This window comes from Alligator mississippiensis, chromosome 4, assembly GCF_030867095.1.
Source record: "Alligator mississippiensis isolate rAllMis1 chromosome 4, rAllMis1, whole genome shotgun sequence".
Taxonomy (NCBI): Eukaryota; Metazoa; Chordata; order Crocodylia; family Alligatoridae; genus Alligator; species Alligator mississippiensis.
Window position 1 is genome coordinate 173,320,413 of NC_081827.1, and position 22,350 is coordinate 173,342,762.

The 22,350-nt window shown below is 39.0% G+C and overlaps 1 protein-coding gene across 8 annotated transcripts in view; it reads left to right on the top strand.

Annotated features, from left to right (window-relative positions):
• Positions 1–22,350, top strand: part of PARD3B (par-3 family cell polarity regulator beta) — a 792,385-nt gene that overhangs the window by 276,525 nt on the left and 493,510 nt on the right. For all 8 annotated transcript variants that reach the window (XM_059727094.1, XM_059727096.1, XM_059727095.1 and 5 more), the window contains one exon: positions 6,280–6,451. In XM_059727094.1, the coding sequence (XP_059583077.1) occupies positions 6,280–6,451 (172 nt within the window). The remainder of the gene's footprint in view (positions 1–6,279; positions 6,452–22,350) is intronic.

Sequence of the window (22,350 nt, forward strand, 5' to 3'; positions counted from 1 at the left end):
TTGTATTCACAACCTAAGAGTCAGGTAGTCAGCTAGCAACTGTTAACTTTAACTGTTTGATAATCTAGATGATCACAGGTTCTCTGTGTTGCTTTAGGTTCAGATTGTTTTTAGGTGTCTGGTTATTATTAGGGATCAAATACATGGGAAGAGTTGTAGTGGTTGGAAGGTCTTAATTTTGATTTTCTGTATTTACTCATGTTTTTACAGCAGCAGGTGTTTTGTGAATAAGTTTCCACTTATGTTTTTACAGTCGAGTCCTCAAGTTGTTCTTCTAGTCTCTGAATTTATTAATAGATTGTAAGACTTGACTATTTCAAAACTGCCTATGTGATTTGTGAATTTTACCTAGTCATGACTAATGTGTATGGGCTTTCATTTTATACTGAGCCACCATTTCTTGCTATGATAGAATTCAACGGAAACTCAACAGACTTTTAACTTATTATCTATTGACAATTCTTTGAAATGAGTGATGAATTTGAAAATTATTTAAAGTGTTTGAAAAAATGAGAAAGCGATTGATATTAGCCCTAACAATAAAACGTTGAGAAATACCAGACTTAAAAGAATGCTGTCATGGACTTTGAATATATGGATTTTGTTTAAAAATTAAAAGTTTTAAACACCTTTTTCTTCCCTGCTCTTTGTAGTTATGAGTACCAAATATCAGAGCTGAAACAAGCTCAGTTGTAAATAAAGCTGAAAGTGCATTCTTTTTTCCAAACTAATTAAAGGACAGAATTAAAATAAATGGCATAAATGCTGATGGCAGAGAGAGAATAATTTCAAAGGTGCAAAGGAAAATTGGGGCAAGAATACATGGCACATTTATGTCGGTGTATTTTACATCAATTTTGTACCATGGCTGGAGTAGATAAACAACCAGCTGTGTAAGGTAGACACTAGTATAGTGCTTCACTGCTGTCTGACAGGAGAGCAGATAAAAGCTATGGGCCTTGAGTAGATGGCTATATATAGGTATGCAGGAGACAATCAACACCTACATTTATTTAATGGTGGTTTTTCATGGAGAAATTCTATACCAGATAAGTGACTTACATCTGTGCAGGGAGGTAATATGCGTCACCTCTTTTCATTATACCTATGTAATGAGCAATTGCACCACTGTACACATATTTTGTTTTCAAGGCCTTAGTCATCTAACTCTAATGGAAATTTAATAAGAAATGGGAATTTATCTCCTATTTGTACTTTTAACATCTCCCTCAAATTTCTAAAAATATCCATGTTTCAGTCTACATGGAATATGTTACTAACACAGGCAAAAACATTTATTCCTTTTAAATTATTTTTTAACCTGACAGTACTTGAGAGCTGATGAATTTAATTGCATGCAAGTTTTGCTGTTTCCTTTTGCTATACAGTAACCTACATATATTGAGTGTTTGGGGTTGGGGAGGAAGTAGAAGTATCTCTTTAGTTCCACTTACGTTGGCTTAAATCAAGGCAGTTTTGTTTATGCTTGTTGTTTTGGAACCAATGAAGAAGTTAAGATGCTTACAGTTTCTATAACCTGATTTAGAACAAGCTGGTTACCAAAGCATATGAAATATAAATCATTTTAAAACCTTTGTTTAAATTTGTATACAGAAAACCCCTCAAAACCAGTTGCTTTTGAGCTAACTAAAATGTTTTTTTTTAAATCTACACCATTCAGTCAAAGATGATGATTTGTTTGTCTTACTCTGTGAAATTGTGAAACTTCTTAACATTATTTACAGGTAATTGTTCTTGGTTGAAAAGTGAAATTATCCGGGTTGGAATGTGTTTCTTTATCTTTTGTATTGCTTTTTGTATGCTAGGGTAGGCAATATATTTTATTAATTATACCTAAATATTTGCATGTAATATAATATATGCACATACTTGTATATGTATGCTTGTTTATTTAAATATGAGTAAGCAAATAAGTGTGTGTTCACACACATATGGGTAGGAGTGGGGGCAGAAAGGTGTGTTTGTATGTATATGTATGTATGTATGTATGTTCATGTCAATGAATTTTTGTTAATATGCTCTGAAGGGATGGAGACTGTCGTTGCTGAAGGTGAGCTTATAGGGTAGAATGTTAAAAGTTGAAGGACGGGCAACTCTTAAAAAATGACATGTTTTCTCTGGGAGCAGGGAAATGCTTTTGGATGAGTTCTTAAATAAACCATTCCATCCGTTTTCTGCATTTCAGTGACCAATGTTTCTCTTACGAGAAATACATTGCTATTTTGCATTCAACGCTTCTCACTCCTGTAGCATAATTCTCCTTCGTCTTGTTGTTTATGTAATTTTTTGTAAATGAAATTATATTTGTGTTTGTTATTCTGTGTTTTTCAGTATGTGTTTTCTAAACTTGTGCATAATTCTGTTTTAATTTTCTGTAAATCATACAATTGAAATAACTATAAAATGGTGATGGTTTTAGTACATTTTGATAGATCTGTACCATGAGACACTTTTACGAAATCAAAGGTTGACCTTACTAAATTGCTTTATAATAAATTTGTCGCATTTACTGTCAACTTTGACTGTTTGTTGCTGCCTTGTTCTAGATGTTTAAAAACCAAATAAGGGATTTTTAAGTAAGCCAAACAACATGTAAAAGTGTTAAGGGTCTGATAATTTATTATTTGTCTACGTGACTTATAGATGTTGAAATGTGACACCTTTTAATAGAGATTACAACAATGTGTAGTGCTAAAGTCCCAATTATACAAAAATACCTGTTAAAGAGATTCAGAAACAACAAATACTTGTGCATTCTTTCATCAAGTTGCTTAAGAAATAGAAATGTTTAAAGAAATGCAGCAAGTAAACAATTTCTAATGAAGTAATGGAATAACAGCCTGTAGGATTTTATATATCAAGAGAAGTATTTTGCTTTACTAAACTTTTAAAAAGGATTACTATACTGATACATTAAATTATTTAATTTAATATATTGAACTTTTAAAACGAGAACTTTGCACTGTGAGCAATCAAAATAAGAACATTATTAGTAATAGATTTTAATGCAGGATTTTTTTTTTAAGTGTTGCTTTGAGAGGATCATTTCACTCCTGACAAGAAAGGATTGCCGTACTCTCTAATTAAAGAATTTTCTATACTGGAAATGAGAAGTCAATTACTAAAATTGTTTTTGAATAGCTAATTTACATATACTTAATTGTATTCATTCTTTTTGAAAGGCTGAATTTGATATTTATAATGTTTTGATTGATTAGTAATGCATTGTTAATGTTAATAGCATTACCAACTAGGTGTCCCTCCAAATGGAACCTGAAATAGTCCTGAATAAATATCTTTAATTAATAAATAAATTAACTTTTTATTTCTTTTGTGAAGACAGACCTTAAATCTTTCAGTCCCTGATTATTTGCAGTGTATGCAATAAAATCTCTTCTACGCAATGTTAAAAAGTGGGCATTGAAACCCATATCAAGTAGCATCATTGGTGAGTACCATAGGAGAGCCTCTAGATGAATATTTTATTTAATATAATAGTGACAGGAATCTGCCAAAATAGCGTACAACCATAGGGACTCCTGGGCTCTTCATTGTACTGGTTACTCAAATAGTGATAGAAGTAGGAAATATATTCTAGATTATGATGGCTAAAAAAATACAATTTTGAAATGTAAATTTGGTCACAATTATCTAAGAATTTGTAATCTTCAAAGTTGATTAGGGAGAAAAGATTTTCGTTTTCTTCCCAGCTTGGCCATTGACTCCCCATGTATAACCTTGTACCCGTTACATGAGAAAAAAGCTATTCTTCAGGTGGCCTGCGGGGTAGTATTTTCTCATGCAGTGGGTAGGAAATTAGATGGTGAGTAGTGCTGTTGTTTCATTTGATCAATCTGATTCATTTTACATATGTAATATGGGGAAAATGTTTCACTCACATCTGTAAAATGTTTAGAAAAGTGTTATCCAATACCCTAGAAGTATTATCATATACTAATATATTGCACTAGGGTATTAAATTACAGAGAAATTCCACCTGGTACAATAAAAAGAATCCTGTTTACTGACCATCACTTTTACATTTGTGCTCCATTTGCTCTGCTGCTTGCCCACATAATACCAAAGTGGATTTCAGACCCTGGTGTGGATTTTCAGAACTTTCAGGCCTCATGCTCTCATATACTGCTTTTCCCTTGATAATAGCTGCCGTCATCAGAAATGAAATTTTCATGGCGCAATAATATTCATTTGAATAGTTACTTAAAAACAAGAAAAAACATCCATGCTTCTGTTGTTGGAAATAAAAAACAATGTGACTAATTTTCATGGTAATTGTAAGAGTGACAGCGTAGCCAGGATGGCTCAGATAATGCGAGAGGCAAGGTTGGTATCTTTTATTGGACCAACTGCCTAGTTGGAATAAAGTTAGACATCTGAAAGTTTGTCTAACTTTATCCAAACTACATAGTCTGTCCAATATAAGGATTTCTTAAGGCAATATCTTGCCTCGCGTTCATGTATATATGGAAGGCAGGGCTGGGGGCACTTTATAGACTAACTCATTAAAAATGCATAAGCTTACATAGGCAACAGCCTACTTTGTCAGATGCTATGAATGTAAATGTCTCATTAAATTCTCCCTCCCTTCTTTCCCCCCTTTGGATTTATGTATTTGTAACATGCGGAGATACAATGGTGCTGAATGCAGTATGAACACCTGGATAGTTTCCCTGTACTTCATCATTATATTACAAAGAGATTTGTCTTGTTACTGGAATTAATCTTTCCCATAAGCTTAGAGTGAATACAAAACAAATTGTGTGTGGTAAGAGGTATGTCTGGAAAGAAAGCAGCCTTCATATGGAAAAAGAGAGCAAGCAGTCTTCCTAATTACTCAGGGGTTTTTGTGTACCACTGAAATATGCATTGGTAAACATGAACTGACACATTTCTAGCAACCAAATTATAAATGAGTGGAAGACCTAAAAATGTCAATTTCTTCCTCAGAAGCATTTCAAGTTTTTTCTCTTTCTCCCCATATTCCCTTCTCTATTACTTCTCTTATTCCTTTATCTTCTGCATTCCTTTATTCCCTTAGGCAAATTAATTCCTTTAAATGTTTCTCTCTATGCTCCAGTATTTTACTAGTCACAGCTTATCTATTTGACATAAATCTTAAATGACAGAGAGGGCTTGGCATGCTAATATTTCATAGAGGGTGTGTGTGTGAAATATATATGACATATGTTATGCATCTCCTAAACAGATCTCTAGAAAGGTTTTAACAGAGTGAAAGTGTTGCACTTTTCAGATTCAGCATATATGAAATAAAACTTCACAAACTGCACAAAATTTAAACAAACAAACAAACAAACAAAAAAGGACACCCTAAGTTTCAGAAAACCTGTGACAATATTTGGTGATAAAGGAAGTATGTATGTTTTTGCAAAGAATTAGAGAACTATCTTGGCAAAATATTCTCAAGCTTATGAAGTTACTAAAAATATTGCATCCATATATTCTACTCCTAAGGCCAGAGGACAGTCTAAAAGTGCATCAAAAGGCATAGGTACAATTTAAAAAAATTCCCCCAAAGAATACATTATCATTACTAAAACATAGCACTCAAAATTTAAAAGTGGAAAACTGAAGGGGTTAAGTGCTGTTTTGTAAGCTTGAACATACTGTCCTGTACATACTTCAGAATATTCAAGTAAGGAAGAGAGTAAGACCAAATTATATACTTACTCTTTATTTAACAGGAAAGAAGCTAAAAACCAAGACAAGTCTTTTTATACCCCCATTGTACATATGCTTGTTGTGTTTTGGGATTGCTTAAAAATTACATGGTTTGTAAAACAAGTACTGCCTCCACTTGCATGCGTACTGTTTAAAACTTGTCAACTGTCTTTTTATTTTTTGTTTCAATTTTTGTAATTGGGCTTCAATGTCCCTTTGCTGTACATTTTTATGCTGAAATACAGATGTTTCTAAATACAGGTTTGTAATACAAATCCTAAAATCATTGTTGCACTATGCAAAAATGCTAGTTAATGACAGATCATTATGATCCTGACTGAAAGAAACACCTTTACATGACAGTGTTTAAGCATGCGTTTAAGTTTCACTGAGGTTAGTACATTTAAGCAAATGCATAAAGGCTTCCATGAACCTTCGCTTGTATTATGAGCCAATTTCAAATCTGATATCTTTGTTTCCAGGAAGGGAGCTTTTGAAGCAAGTCTGAGCAGTACTTAAAGTATAAACTGTATGGTTCTGTTTCTTGTTGTTTTACAGCTCATTGCTGTGTATGATGAACAAGAATCTCACCACAAGATTGATGGCACCAATGGCAGTTTGACAGATGGACACAGCCCAGATCCTTTTGAGATGGAGGTAGCCGCCCAGCTGGCTGCTTTTCAACCAATTGGTGGTGAGATTGAAGTTACACCGTCTGCATTGAAATTGGGTGCGTACCCATTACTTTCTCATTTTTTTTAAATCATCCCGTGTGCCTTAGCTGTACTCCTGCTGTTTTATTTTCAGTCTTCCTGCTCACTTGCTTGCACGTGTGCTCATGCTCTCTCTCCCTTTCTCCAGCCAGTCATTGGCTTCTATCTTCAGTGGTGATAATACTGTGATGACACAATACAAAATTTTTCAAAAACAGATTGAAAGGGAATCCCATTGCTATGTGCTTTCAAAGCAGCAGCGTAATCTGATAAATATCCAGCAAATGAATGATCCTGAGAGGAATTTTCCTATGTTGTATTTAAAAAACAAAACCAAAAAAATTATCCATGAATCTGTGTTAATAATAAACTCAGGGCTTAAACCACAAAAGGGAAAAACAGCGTCTTTTGCCTGTGATTCACCCTAACTGCATATGAATTGCTGGGGTATCTGATTAGTGTGAGATAAAATTCTTGCAGACTTGGGACTGAAATGTTTTTGCTGCTGGAATATCTGGTGTTAATTTAATTTAATTGCATTTAAAAGAAGCAAGAATACTGATGAAAAGTAAAGCCAGAAATAAACATCCTACTAACATTTTATTGGACAATATAGGTATCTTTAAATTGTTAACAGAAAGATGCTGCTGTAGTAGAATATATTCTAATTTGTGTTTATGAAGGAAAATGTTTACATTTGAGTTTAGTAAAGATTTCAGATTATGCTTTCCACTGTAACTGAACGTTTTTGATTGCTGTTAAATTCTACTTTTTAAAATATTTTTTGTACCTAAATGTGTATGCAAAACTTATTTTTGTCATATAGGATAAATGAAAAGATTTGCATTCATTTGAAGGACCTGCAGTTGAATGATTTGCTATTTTATTTTTATACCTAACTTATATTACATTATATATTCTATTCTAACATGTTTTGAAAGGCAAAATCTAGTCCCTTAATCCCCTGAAGCCTATTTAAAAGATCAGTAAACACAATCTAATCAAGCTCAATACTCTAATTATAGATTGGGATGGAACACAGAATTATATTGTATAATTTGGCCTCATGCAACCTTATGTAAAACAAATAATAATTTGGTTTATAATGGCAGTGCCAGTAGAACTTTGATTTTGGCAAAACATAGATTGACCCACTATGTCATCTACCAGATGGGATCATTTTTCATAATACTATAGAGTTGGAAGGAGAATTAAAAGAATAAAAAGCATGGTATAGTATAAAAAGATCTGCCAATTAAGATATCACGTCGTTTCTAGAATAGAATTTATATATGTTCTTAAATGAGACTTTGTAAAGATGGAATGCTAGAGTTTCCGTGCTTGTCTCTGATTCCTTTTCAGATTGTTTCATTTTACATGTTAAATAAAAGATTTTCTAACAGTCAGCTTTTTAAACTCAATTTGAGTTCTGAAAGTCTGCCTCTCTTCTTTCTTGCCTTCGCAGCTTATACAAAACAAAACAAAAAACCTTTTACACATCCCATGCAAGTGTATTGACTTCAACTTGTGCAGCCATTTACACCAATTCTGAATTAAATTAAAAAATTAAAATGCAGTTTATGAGTACCATTGCTACCTCAGGCAGATTAGAATCTGACTTCCAGTGTAATTCTTTAGGTAAGTCTGCATTGCAAATAGTAGTAAAAGGTAAAGAAAGATGTTTTATTTCTGTATTTATTTTACAAAAGATGTTGCTATGACTATAGATATAAGTATCAAGCAGATCTGTTGAGTAAGGTGATGTGATTTTTACAAAATCACTTGTCAGGGTAGAACTTCATGTTGAGAACTCTGGCATTTGTTTAGCCTTTTAAAGAATATATTGCAAAAGATCACTGAATTTACTTGAATAGGGATTATATGTAGATTATTTATTTAATAAATGAGTAAAAATTGTAATGACTTTACTGCGCATTTTAAGCATTGATTTCAAGAATCTGTACTTTACGTGGTCAGATGCACCTTATTAGCTATCTGTGTGTTTATAATGGTCTCCCTAGAGAATGCTTAAGATTTGTAGCTGAATAAAGGCATAAAAATAATTATTTTTCAAGCATAAGGGAATCCATATATATTTTGAAAAAAAAGTTGAATGTTATTCAATAATTCCTTATTTTTAAAAGATGTGTCTCATGGTATGATGGCGTAATCATGCACACCTAATCTTACTACCTTTTTGTCATTTTTTCTTCTTACCATGTCTTGGAATTACTTATTTCAGATTCCTGTGTGAACAGTACTGTCCAGATATTAACTAATCTGTCTCAGGCTCAGATCCTAGTTTTTTCTATTACCTCCTAAGTAGTTAACTTTGTTTTTCCTTTTAGTAAGTCATTTGAAACTTTGAAAATGAGCCAATTCTTTCTCTGTCTCTCTCTCAGTGATCCTATATTTCGCTCAAAACCTAAGGTACTTCAGATCTTATTTTACTTCCATATGGGTTGGCAAAATCTTAAAAAAAAAAAAAAAAAAATGGTCAAATGTATTTGAAATTTGGCTGCTTTAAAACTGTTTTCATAATATTTAGCACTTATCCTTTTACAGCACCTTATATTATACAGCTGTTGATTTTTGTGAAATATTATACTACTTGTTCTGTTTTATGTAACATAACATAGTTCTTAGAGAAATACATTAAAACATTTTCATTTAGCTTTATAAGGAATTGTATCCTGTTTTGGTGTTGCCTTTAGGAAAAGTAGAAAAAGATTTTATGCCTTTAATTAGGCCAAAGCATCTAAGTATTTCCTATGCCCATAATATGAGGTTAAGTATTGGCCTGTGATCTTAGACAAACATGCTTGCACCACACACATAGCAGAACTGAAGCAGAGTATCAGGTGTTGTTGCTGACAGTGTCTGAATTTAGACTACAAAGCAAGTAAGTGTGTAATGGTTTCCTATTGCCTGAAGGGCTTTAGTGGAATCTTTGGAATTCAGAGCTGAAATTACTGACAGAACAAGGGTCATTTGCTTCAATTAGATCCATAAGTCACAATTTGGTCATGGCATTTTATCCTACTGGTTTCCTCTTAGGCATAATTGCCAAAAAGTTAGGCTTGATTGCATAGTCACCTCTCTCAAACAGTCTTTATTTATTTATTTATTTTTACAGATTAATGTCTTATCATGCAACAGATAAATGATGTAGTAATTACCTTATGATAGCATTCTGCTATCACCCATTCAGGCACAGATATAGATCTAATGATGATCTGACACATACTTTTACACACCCAATTTCCTTGCTTCTTCCAGAAATAGCAGTGTTATCTCCATTTACTTGGACTAGGATAAAAAAAAAATCCTTAAATCTGAAAGGTAGGGTGGAGTAAGATAGATTCCTTATCTGTTTGTGCCTCAGAGCTGCTTCTCCAAGTGTCTTGCCTTTTTAGGTTTTGTGAACTGGAGAGCACTACAGTACATTCCATACAGGGCCAACAGGTTCAATTACAAGTGTGGAGCCCATGCCTGTTCCATTCATAAGTGAAATATACTGCATAAGAACATACAGACTGCCAAGAATTGCTCACTAACCTGAGGTCCCCAATCTATAACAAACAAACAAAACAAAATAGCACCTTTTTATATAGGTATGGAATTTTCTTTCTATTACTACTACAATTAAGACTTAAATCAATAAAGAATTATATATTTAGAAAAACTTAATGCCCACTCTCCAATTATTTTTTGTGGTAGATGATAGAAAAGAAAGATTTTTGATTTTGGAGTAAAGAAAACATTTCTCAAAGTGAAGAAAAAAATAAAATCTGTTTGTGTTTATATATACACATAAACTTAATTTGTCTAATCAGCTATTTCAAACAGTAAAGCTGTGGTTCTTTTCTTTTAGCACTCTTAGGCCAGGTACAGACATTGCACATAAACTGGTATAAGGAATCTGGAACTGGTCTATACTTAACAGAACAGAAGTTTGGGGCACATAGACTGGTTTAAAAGTAGCAGAACCTGGTCTAAGATAGACCTGGATTGATGAGGTAGCAGATTTTAATTGGTTTAGGTTATACTGGTCTATCAAACTTCTGTACCAGATCCCTTATCAATTCAAGTTAGGTTGCTGCCTGCTGCCATCCCAGGCTGCTTTGTCCCCGTTGTTACTTCCCCCTTCACAGGGAGGCCTGCTGGAACTCCACTGGGCTTGGCTGCTCTGGCCAAGCATGCAGTGGGCCCTGCTCCCAGGCGGTCACAGAGCCAGCCAGCAGAGCTTCTGTCCCTAGCCCTGTCTCCTGCCTGCAGCAAGCTGCTGACCACTGGGGGAGAGGGCCTGTAGCTCAGGATTTTTCTGTCTTTACACACTGTCCCTAGGTGGGGATCCTGTGCTCTGCAGAGCACTGGTGAGCAGGCAGCAGCAGCGGGCGCCCCAAATGATTCCTGCAATTGCAATTCCTGCAGTTGTGCTGGGTACCTCTTGCTGGGCACCTGCTTCTCACTGGAGCTCTGAGGGGCCTGATCCTTCAATGGAGTGGCTAGGTCACCTGATTGGCTGCCAGGTACACGCCCTGAACCACCTTCTAGGAGAGCCTGAGAGCTGGTCACCATGGCATGCCAGGCAGCCTGGCCAGTGGGTGGGTGTGTGCCGTGGTTATCCTGCCACTCATTACCCTGCCACACTGCTGCATTTGGCTGCCTTTGGCAGTCCCCAGCACTCTGGGAGACATGCAGAAGCGCCCCCAATCAGTGCAGACAGCCTTTGTGTCCCGTCCTCCCCTCTTTTCCTGCGAAAGGACAAGTTTTGTTCTGTTCACTCCTAGACTAACCCAGCTCACTTAGAGAAACTCACGTAAATTAGTTTCAATCTGCCTCAGGCTGTTTGAATGTCTGTATGTAGCCAGAATGAATACATGTAGAACTTTCACATCAGTTACAAATGCTGACCTAGTTTTAAACCAGAAGCCTGGGCTTTAGCAACTACCCTTTCAGATGGGTTATGGGTAAAATTTTCATAACACCTTAAGAGTCTTAGGTTTGGAAAACCAGTTTAGGCCAGTGGAAACTAACCTTTTTGGCAGGCGTGTCACAAATGAGACATGTTCCCTCTTCAGTTGCCGCTCTGATTCCCTTACCCTGCTCAAATGGCAGTTCTGCCTTCTGCTTCCTGCTGTGTGCTTCCTGACTGATCTGATGCTCTACTTTCTGCTTCTGTCCTATTTGCCACTGTGCTGCTTGTCCATGCCCCGATCAGCTGTGTGGCACATGCAGAAGTTGTGCATGCAACTACTGGTTTAGGCAAGTAGGAACCTAAATCATGGATTTAATTGTTTTTAAAATTACTCTGCGAGAGCTTTAAAAATATTTTAATCTCTAAATATAAATATTTGCCTGAATTCTTTATTGTTCTAAATCTTTTTGGCTGTTTTGATTTAACCTCTTAAAAAATATGGCGCATTTTGTGCACATTCTCATGATTAAAGAGATACTGTTATCAGTTTTATGCAAAACGTATGCAAATTTTCAAAAAATCTTAGATTTGCTAAATTATTCAATTATTCTATTTCCTTAATTGGATGCAAAATCTCCCGGATTGTCTCTTTTATGTTTGTTAAAACCAAACTCAGTTACTTAAATATTTATTTCACATAAACTAGTACCCTTTAGATTTTGAACTGTTGCTCATTGCCAGTAGAAATTGCTTTTTTTTAATCAAGAAAAAATTTGGTGGATGCAGAACTACAAAGTGCTTCCATTTTTTTTCTTTTTCTTTTTTTTCTTTTTTTTAACCACAGATGAACACTTCTGTTACAGAATTTTATTAAGTATTGGTGATAGTCTTTTAAAGCATTCCTAAGAATTTACTAGTATAAAAATAATTTTAAATAGCCATGTTCAGAAACAGCAGCAGTTCAAAAAGAGCTCAGGCAAAAAACAATAAACATACTATTTTAAGTATGTGGCATCTTTATTTTACACTCTAGTCAGATGTTTTTCCACTTGGCCACTTTGGAAAATGCAATGGGAATTCCAAATTTAACACAATTACATAGTGAACTGAATTTTAGACCTGTTTTAGTCCCCCTACATGCTTCGAGTCAGAGGCCTGGCTTCCTTTATTTCTCTCAAAAAGTGGAACCTCATTGATATGGATCTCTGTATAACCAACCTGTTTTCTAGCCTTCTTACCAGGATAGACCCAAATGTTTGGTACCTGTCTACCCTTTCCTCCTTGGAGTACATCCCCAGTAATATGATTAGTTACTCAACACTGGCTTATTCAAACCAAAACAATGCTTAAATTCAAAGTAGTGTAACAATTGGATATAGGTGTTGAAACAACACAACCTACGCATAGATTTTTCTTCCCTTTCCCTAATCCTTAATGCTTTCTTGAAAGTTTCAGTATCTTCATTTAGCTTAGTTATCTCCATCTGTGGACTGGAAGAAATAACTGTACAGCTGCAGCAGAGTTGTCTTTGTCTCCTCCTGTCAGTGGCCAGGTTTCAGCTGCAGACCTTTCAACACCCTCCCTGCTAAGGCTAGAATTATGTAGGCTATAGCATCTCACTTAGTCCTATGTTCCACCTTTGGAAGAATAAAACTTGGCAGCCTATTTGAAGCCAGGCCAATGGGTACTCCCTAATTAATAGCCTCTTTGTTGTTTTTCCACAAGACCTCTTGGCATTCTCAAATATAAGATACTGATTTTGTCATTGTTTAATTTCCTGTTAGTTGTTTGCTTCTGACCGCCTTTGATTTAAGTCTATGCTTTTTGTCAAGATTATACCAAATAGGTAATTGAGGTGCCATGATATTCATTTAAAAATAACACATACAAATTCCATTAATCTCCCTGGGGACTGTGAGTTCACTTGAATCTGGAGGGGATCTGGAATAGAATTTCAATATACTGATTTAAATTAAATCAGTTAATTCTGATACTACATCCGGGTTTATCTTAAACCAGTTTCAGACATTTTGAAAATGGTTTATGAGCACTGAACCTTCTGGGCTAAGGACAGACATTCAAAAAGCCTGAACTGATTCAATCTTTGCAGGTTAGTCTAACCTGGCTAGGCTAAACCGGTTTGTAACCGCATAGACATCCCCTCTGGACTGAAAAAAATTAAGCATTAAGTCACTCGGGTAGAAGCCGGGGGGTGCTAGAGCAGCCCTCCCTTTACTTCTACAGTGCTGACCTGAGGAGGGTGTGGGCAGGCCGCAGCATGACGCTCTGATGTCATTTCTCCCCCCCCCCCCCCCAATCCTGAGCAGCCCAGCAGGGAATGTTTATCACCTCTAACTCAGTGTTTATCAACACATTAAGAAAACAAATCCTTTCTCCATTAATTCATGCTCTTCTTAAACAACTTTTCCAAGGAAGGACATTAAACTACCTGTTGATTAGCTCCAAAAAGTCTGTTTGCCTTTGTTGTCTCCTATAGCATAGACTGTAGTCAGCATGTGGTCTGCTAGCTAATGCTGAGGTGTCTGTGTAAAGCAGAGGGTTAGGGGGGAATAATCCCTGCTTAGCAGGGAGAAGCCAGACAGATGCCTGCAGTCTCTGCCAGAGCTCCAGTGAGGGAGCAGAGGGGAGGTTCCAGCTCAACTGTGGAGCAGAGAGCCCTGCCCAGCCCAGCCCAAGGAGCATGCCGGGATGCTGGGGGTGTCTGGTTTAACATAAACCAGGAAGGGGTCTGGGACAGACATTGCATAATCTGGTTTGACTCAAATCAGTTAAGTCTAATACTACATTCAACCAGGTTTATCTCAAACCTGTTTCACCCGTTTTCAAACTGGTTCATGTGCACTGATCATCTGTTCTGGTACAGGTTTAAACCAGTTTGTGATCATTTAAACCGATTTATGTGTAATGTCTGTCCCTAGCCCTGTTGTGTTACAGATTTGAACCAGTTTCCAATCACTTACATGAGTTTGTGTAATTTCTGCCCTAGCTTTATAGATTAAATAAAAAAAGTTAAGTTAATCAAGTCTGCTCAAGTGTGGTAATTACTTCACTCCAGCAGACTTCATTGTCACATATATCAGTGTCGCCACGCTGGAAAATGGTGGTGGGAGCTCTTTAACTAAAGCTTGTTCGACAGGCTTTAGTAAAGCTCCACTGCTGCCATTTTTCAGAGCTCCCCTTCACCCACACCCCCCCCGGAGCACATCCATAAGTGCCTCAAGGTGCCAACCTGGCCTACCTTCTACTACTGTTATTGTTAGTATATGTATGTGTTTGTACAACGTATAGTTTGTGAAGCATTTGACAAACAGGAAGAGTTTATAATGGTCTGAAAGAGTACATAATGAAAATTTCCAACATACTAACAAACATGGGAAGAGAATGAATACAAAGAGATTTAAATGAATAATAGAATTACGTATAAGTTGTATTAGCTTTTCTTTTTTGGTATGATCTTTTCTGTTAAGATAGCTTTTTGGCTTTCCCATTTCAACATTTGTTAATATTTTTCTTTGGCTAGTGGTTATATGGGCAGGCTTTGTAGAAAGGGAAGTAAGAGTACTTATAGATGAAATTGATTCTCTTCACTTTCCAGGTCTAAGCTCTTTTGGGACTAATGTGTGTTGCTGTGTTTCAATTTAGAGGTAGCTTTGCTGCGGTAATGAAAGAAATCCATATTGTGTAGTTTGTAAAGTGCTTTCAGACATTTCAAGAGAAAAGGGGGCTGGCTGGGTGGGTGTAGGGGTGGGTGTTGGGGGGTGTAAAACATACTAAAAATAATAGTTATGTATAGTCTTATCTTAGTATTGACTGATAGTTTAAGATGTTTAAGAAGGTATACACTGCTCAGCACTACTGTGTGTGAAATACTAAACAAGGAAGTAGTATGATGCAGTTTATGAATAAAATTTAATCTAATGTGTTATGTATACATTTATCGTGAGACTCCTCAACTACTGTTTTTTTTTTTCATTTTTTTCGAGGTATTGGCCAGTCTTGGACCCATTCTGAGTTCATCTCTACAATTTTTTTCCACCCATCTAGAATGGGTGCTCATGATACTATCATGTACCCATACATTTTTTAATTTCTACTGGAAATTGCTGCCAAGCTTAGTACCCAGTGATAATGTGCTTCCTCAATACTGCTTTCTGTGTGATCATTAGCTTTATCTGCCAAGTGAATCTGGTTGCTCCTCATAGGACACAGATAGTGATTTGAAATATGTTTAGCTTTATTTGTTTATCTTTAGTATTAACACACATCCTTCAACACTGCACTATGCTGGCAATTGTCCTCTGCTTTCTAAAGCAGTCTAGTGCTTGCATTGTAGTGATGTTCAGTGTTTGCATTTGTAGATGCATTAAGCAGTCATTCTTAAACAGAACTGTATCAAATTTGTATTTCAAATTCTAACATTTGTAATTAATTCTGATTGCACAACCTGCCTTGTAATTTGCTATGCACTTATTCATGGAGTCAATGTGAGCTCTCCCCCAATTTCCCCTTGTAATTGTTGTTCAAGTATTTTCTGCTAGCATTTTTTTCTAGCTGGTAAATATTAAAGCTGAAGAGATGATTAAAAGCTTTAGCCTTTTGGATTTTTTTTTCATGTCAGTTTGCTCCTGTATTTAAAACAAACAGTCTCAATTCTTGGTCTGAAGGCCTGAAGATAAATTTGCCTTTTGGTTGGTTTTGCATGCATGATGTTTTTTGATTTCATAACTTGAGGATTTTGTATGGCTTTACTTATCCTTGATTCATAAGATGGGATTGGAACCAGCACAAGTAAAGACTACCTTTTTAATGGAACAAGGGTAGTCCTACTTTTTATAGAGATATGAAAAGAACCAATATGGGTGTCTGTAGGTAGAGTAAGCAGTAGCTTAAATTATAGAAAAACTATGAGAATGGCAACTTGCATCCCCTCTCACCTTCCTCCCAGAGCATGCGTATAAAAACACCCTCTGATTTCAGTCTAACATGGCTAACTACCTCTTAAGAAATGGAATCAGAGCTATAATTCAATCCTGGCCAGAATGATGTTGTTTATAATATTTTCATCTCCTTGTAGATCACAAAACCTGATAGTTACAGCCAAAGTAGCTCAATCAATCATAATATGTAGTACTATCACATTCAGAAACTGCCCAAATGCTAGAATTTCTAATAACGGGTATTAGGGGTTTTGTATAACAGCAACATAGTGCTACAACCTCAGATGTGAAGCGTGTTTTGTTGGCAGAGGTGGATTAAGGTGTACTGGGGCCCTGGGCAAACAGAATTGGAGGCCCCTTCCCCCCATGGGAGCTGGGTTGTGGTGTGGGGAGAGGCCCCTTCCTTTCTTGGTGTTGGTGGGGGAGGCTGGGTGGACCCTGCCAGGCTGGGGGTGGAGGGTACATGCCTGCCGCTTCTCCCTGCTCCCTCCCCCCCACCCCCACTATGGCCAAACATACAAACACACAGGCACACACACACACAGGTGTGCACACAGACAGGCACACACTCTACTGTCATTCACTCTGCATATGGACAAACAGACACAAACACACTCTACCTGCCATGAACACAGACACAGATGCAAACAGACGCACACACACACACACAGATGCATGCACACATATGCACAGATGCACATGCAGAGATGCGCACACATGCACTCATGCATGCACAGACACACCCATGCATACAGAAACTCACACAGACATGCACGTAGACACACAGGTACGTGCAGACACACATGCATGCACACACATGGAGATGCACACACATATATACAGAGACCCACACAGACAAAAGCAGATGCGCGCGCACACACACACACACACACACACACACACACACACACACACACACACACACACACACACACACACACCCCTTCTGGCCACACACTTTTCCTGCAAAGGATCTCCCCCTTCTGCCACTCTCTCTCAGTCACTATGAAGTCACCCCCTCCCTTCTCCCCCTTCTGTGAAGGGCAAGACCCTCAGGAACTTGACTCATGGCCAAGAGCATCACTGTGAAAACCAGCAATGCAGCTGCCCTGCCTGGACTGTGCCCAGGGCTGGAGCTGAGCATCCTGGTGCTGCTCACAGGCTGCTCTGTCCATGCACCTCAGCGGGAGGCGCTGCTGCCCCGCAGACCATCCTGGGGCAGGTCTCTGACACCCAACCCCCCTGCAGATATGAGCAAGGGCAGAGGAGTCCGCCTGGCCCAGGTCGGATGGGAGGGCGAGGCTGGCAAGCTCCCTGCAAGCCCCCAGGGCCTTGATTCCAGCTCCCTTGTGCGGGCAGGGATGGAGGGGGAAGCCTGCGCCACGCATCGGTGCCCTCCACAGTCATGGCCAGGCAGCCCCCTAGTGGGCTTCGGGACCCACTCCAACACCTGGGCTCATTGCATCCCTGCTGTGTGGTGCTGGTGTGGGGCAGCCTGGCAGCTCCCATGCCCCCTCCTTGCCCCCCCCACAGCTCTGGGACCAGAGGGCCCTGGGAGACTTGCACAGCCTCCATGCCTGCCTGCGGCCCTGTGCCAGCAGGAGTGACCCAGCCCTGGTACACACTGCAGTGGTGGGGACCCAGCAGCTGCCCTCCCCCCCAAGGGTGGGCTCCTCTGCCCCTGCCCTGGCAGCGCCACCTCGGGGGCAGCTCCTAGGGATCGCACAGGGGCCTTCCCATGAGCCGCCCGCAGTTCTTTCACGCTCCCTGCCCAGCCCCTGCACTGACCTGCAGGCCTCCAGCTGTATCCATGCATCCGTGCCCAAGCAGAGGGCCGAGCCAGGTCAGGCCAGGAGTGGGAGCCACGCCTCTGCAGGTAGGTGGCAGCACTGGGAGGGTCGCTACAGGGGGCTAAGTTGAACTCTGGGGAGCTATAGCCCCCCAAAGTCCCTCCTCCCAGTGCCATCACCTGCCTGCAGAGACGTGGTGCTGCACAATACTCCCAGCCGGCCCAGCTCCATTGGGGGAGGGGCCCTACTCCCGGCTGCAGGGAAACAAATATGAAACCTGGAGTTTTAAACTTGGCACCATTTTTGTCTCCCTGCTTAGAGACAATAATGCATCCAGGTTACAGCCCAACTTGATCCAGGGGCCAGGGCCCCAAATTGGTAGGGGCCCCTGGGCTCATGCCCAGCTGGCTCCGCTTATGTTTGTTGGGTTGTACCACTTCTGTTCAAAGCATAGTATCACATCCATCGAACGAGTTTAAAGTGCCCTGCCACCATTTTGAAGTGTGGGATGCTGAATACACATGATGCTGCAGTCGCTTTAATTAGAGCAGCTCTCAGAGCAAACCATTTGTCACAAGATGGAACAATTATCAGACTGGATAATAATACATCATAAAAAACCCAAAAGGTTTTTTAATATTTAAATCTGATGATTTAATTCCAAAACATATTTTTCTTTTTAAAATATTCAAAAATAAATTGAACATTAAAGAAATATTCAAACAGTACAGGTTTGCTCCTGAATTTTTAAAGAAAGTTAAACTGCTGAACTGATAAATGCTACTGTCTAAATAACTATAGTCTGACTTTACATGCTAAATCCTCAGAGAAAATATTTACTTCATGTCAATTTATTTAACTACTTCATCCTAATGACTCTTTAATTCAATGTCGATAAATGAATTGGGAATTTGTAAAGGTGAGAATTCTTGTTTTCCTCCTCCAGTCATTGAATAATAATCAAGTATAAAAGGCAGAGATCTAATAACTCTAAAATAATGGAGGACAAATTGCTCTACATTTAGGACATTGGATCTTGGCTTCTTGTAAGCAATAAGGGAATTTTTCAGTTTTTTTAGTGCATTTTTAAAATTGAATTCTGATTGCCACTCAAATACAACTTGGCAAAACTTATAACTAAAAGCTATTATTTAGTAAAAAATAAGAATAAAAAAATGCATTTTTGTTTTCTGGAAAAAAAATTAAGGTGAATTCATGCATGGCTAAGCTGTATAATTATTTGAATATTTATGGTAAATACAGTGCGTCATCCTAATTAATTAAATGGATGAAATTTAGTATAAAGATCTGTTTATTTTCAATTCAACATGTTTTAACTGTTTCCAAGTAAAAAGAATCTTTTTAGGAAAAAAGATTAAAAAGTACCTATACAAAACAAGATTTTAATAGGGATATAAGTCACTCAAGTCATGATTTTAAATAATTTGAGTTTTTAAACAATTCACCCTGATAGTGATCAAGCATACTTATGAAATCAAAATGACTAGAGCTGCTCCAATATGAGGTCCGTTCCAGGTCTAAACTGTGAATCTGTAAATACTTATCCTTTCCTCAGAAATGGGAAAAGAGAGAGAGTCTAGGGCAGGGATGGGCAGTTATTTTGGCTCGAGGGCTGCTTAAGTTTTGGTAAGCTGTTGAGGGCCGCAAGGGTAGCACTGCCCCTTGACAGGTGCCCTGCCCCTTGGTTTCCATCTTAGGACTGGGAGTCCCACCCCCTGACCTTTGCCACTGGACTTCTCTTCCCTTGCCCCCAAAAGTACTCCTTTTGGGAAGGGGGTTTGCCATCTTGGAACCAGAAAAAAACCCAAAGTATATACTAACATCAAACGTTGACAGTAACATATTTCAATTTTATTTAAAACAATATTTTTGTCCTTATTTGTGTTTTTGCACATTGTATATAGAGGTGATTGCATAATAGCTCAAAATGAAGTCTTACTTTTGTACATTGTAGGGGTGTGGGTGGGTGGGTATGGGGTTTGTGGGGGGTTGTGTGTGTGTGTTTGTGGGGTGTGGGGGAGGGGGAGGGTGGTTATGGGGTGTGCATGGGGAGGTGTAGGTGCATGTGTGTTGGGGTGTGTGCATGTAGCAGTGAGTGGCGCTCTTCCCAGAGTTGTGTGCATGTGGGGACAGGTGTCGGGTTTCTGCATGGTGTTTAGAGGAGGGTGTAGGTGGATACGGTGTTTGTGTGGGGGAGGTTTTGGTTGTAGGGTTTGTGGGGGAGGGTTTGTGAGGTATAGTGGGGTGTGCATGGGAGTCCCCCTTCATGTGTCCCCCCTGAGCCGGTCAGCACCTGCCTCTGGCCCACAACAGCCCGGAGCTTGCGCACCCTGCAGTGCCTGCCCACCACCACCAACAGCGTGCAGCCTCAGCTGCACTCTCCACCCACTTCAGACTCACCCCTGCTGGAACTGATCAGCTGGAATCTGCGCGCACAGCCATGACCCCAGCCCCATGCCTGCTCTGCACTGCAAAACCATGGCATTTGCTGCTGCTCCCTGGGCATGCAGCAGAATTGGGGCAGCTCAACGGCTAGACTGCCTTTCTGGGCAGCCTAAATGGCAGCATCTTCTTCCTGCAGTACCAGTGAGGACCCGTGCACATAGCCCCAACTCAGCCTGCTTCACGTTTCCTCTGGACTCTCCCACACAGGCTCAGCAGCGGCTGCAACCGGTCAAAGACTGTTGCTCAGTGCAGGGGAAAAGCAGCCCTTCCCTCTCACCACTGCTGGGTCCTTCCTGCTGCAGCTTCCCAGAGCCCGCTCTGCCATCTCCGAGCTGCCTAGGAGGGCAGGGTGGCAGCGCAGAGTGCAGGCTCTGGGCAGCTGCAGCAGGAGGGTCCTTGCAGCGGCAATGGGGAGGGACTGCTTTTCCCCCATGCTGAGCAGTTTGTGCCTAGCTGCAGCAGCTGCTGCCCCTGCTGAGCCTAGGTGGGCATGTCTGGTGCAGGTATGGTACAGGTTTATTTGAGGCTATGCGCGTAGGTCCCCAACAGTACTGTGGAGCTAGGGCCAGCGGCAGCCAGAATGAGCCACTGCCACCTGGGCTGCCTAGAAAGACAGTCCAGCTGCAGAGCCAGCCATCCCAGCCCCACTGTGTGTCCAGGTTGAGAGAGAGTCCAGGGACCCACTGCAGGCTGGATCTAGCCCACGGGCCATATTTTGCTCACCCCTGGCCCATAGATTAATACAACAGCTGAGATTAATAGAATGTCTGAGCATCATTGATAGCCTACTTTTACAAAGTAGATTGCTAGTTTTTGTCAATAGTGGGTCCACAATTTTCTCAACCATGAGTATGCAAGGATTTAGATTGAGCCTCATGAAGCAAAATTGAATAAAATTGATTCAGAATCAGCAGTATGATTATAAGATGGCGCTCATGATTGTAGCCAAGTAGACTTTAAAACAAACTGTCATCTTCAGGCAAAACGGATGGAAAATTATTTATAGTTAGACACTTGACATTGTGCATAGGAGTTTACTAATATTAACAGAATGAAAATAAAACATTATTGTACTCTGTATCACCAGAAACGAAATTACAGAAACGTAAAAAAAAAAAAAATTGCAACTGTAATATCACTTGGAGCAAGTTTTTAAAATCTAGCACTCCAGCCTGTTCCCTTGCTATATCATCATCCACCCACAGTAAATACTTGTCCAATGGACAATGATTCAGTTAATTATAAATCAGAGGCATTTTGGAACCCAATCCAAAAGCATTCAGTTGGTGGATCATATAAGCAACTGTTCTGTGCTGACAAAGATTATTAGTAAATTCTCATCTCAGCTGGGATATAGTAAATGTGATGGTTTAATTGTCTGTGTGTGTGTTGGGGGTAGAGGGTTGGTGGGCGATGGGGCTGGTGGGAGAGATGGGGAAGTAAAATCCAATCCGCAAATTCCATGTTATCCTTCAGAGAGGAAATACTCTAAACAAGATCTTGTAATAGAGGGGTAAGGAATGTTGGCAAACATGAGTTGGTGGTCATTCTTTTGTAAAATGTATAATGCCCTCAGATAAGAAGAAAATATTAATTTCTTCAATTTCTTTTCATGCTGACTTATTTCAGTTATGCAACATAAGGGTCTGAATGAACTGTACTATTGAAAAATTACACACCTTATTAGTGCATTACTAGGTAAACATGAAAACCCAAGATAAAAATAGTGGTGTCATAATATGCCTCTTAAAACAGTGAGACAACTCCAAAAAAGTTTGGTC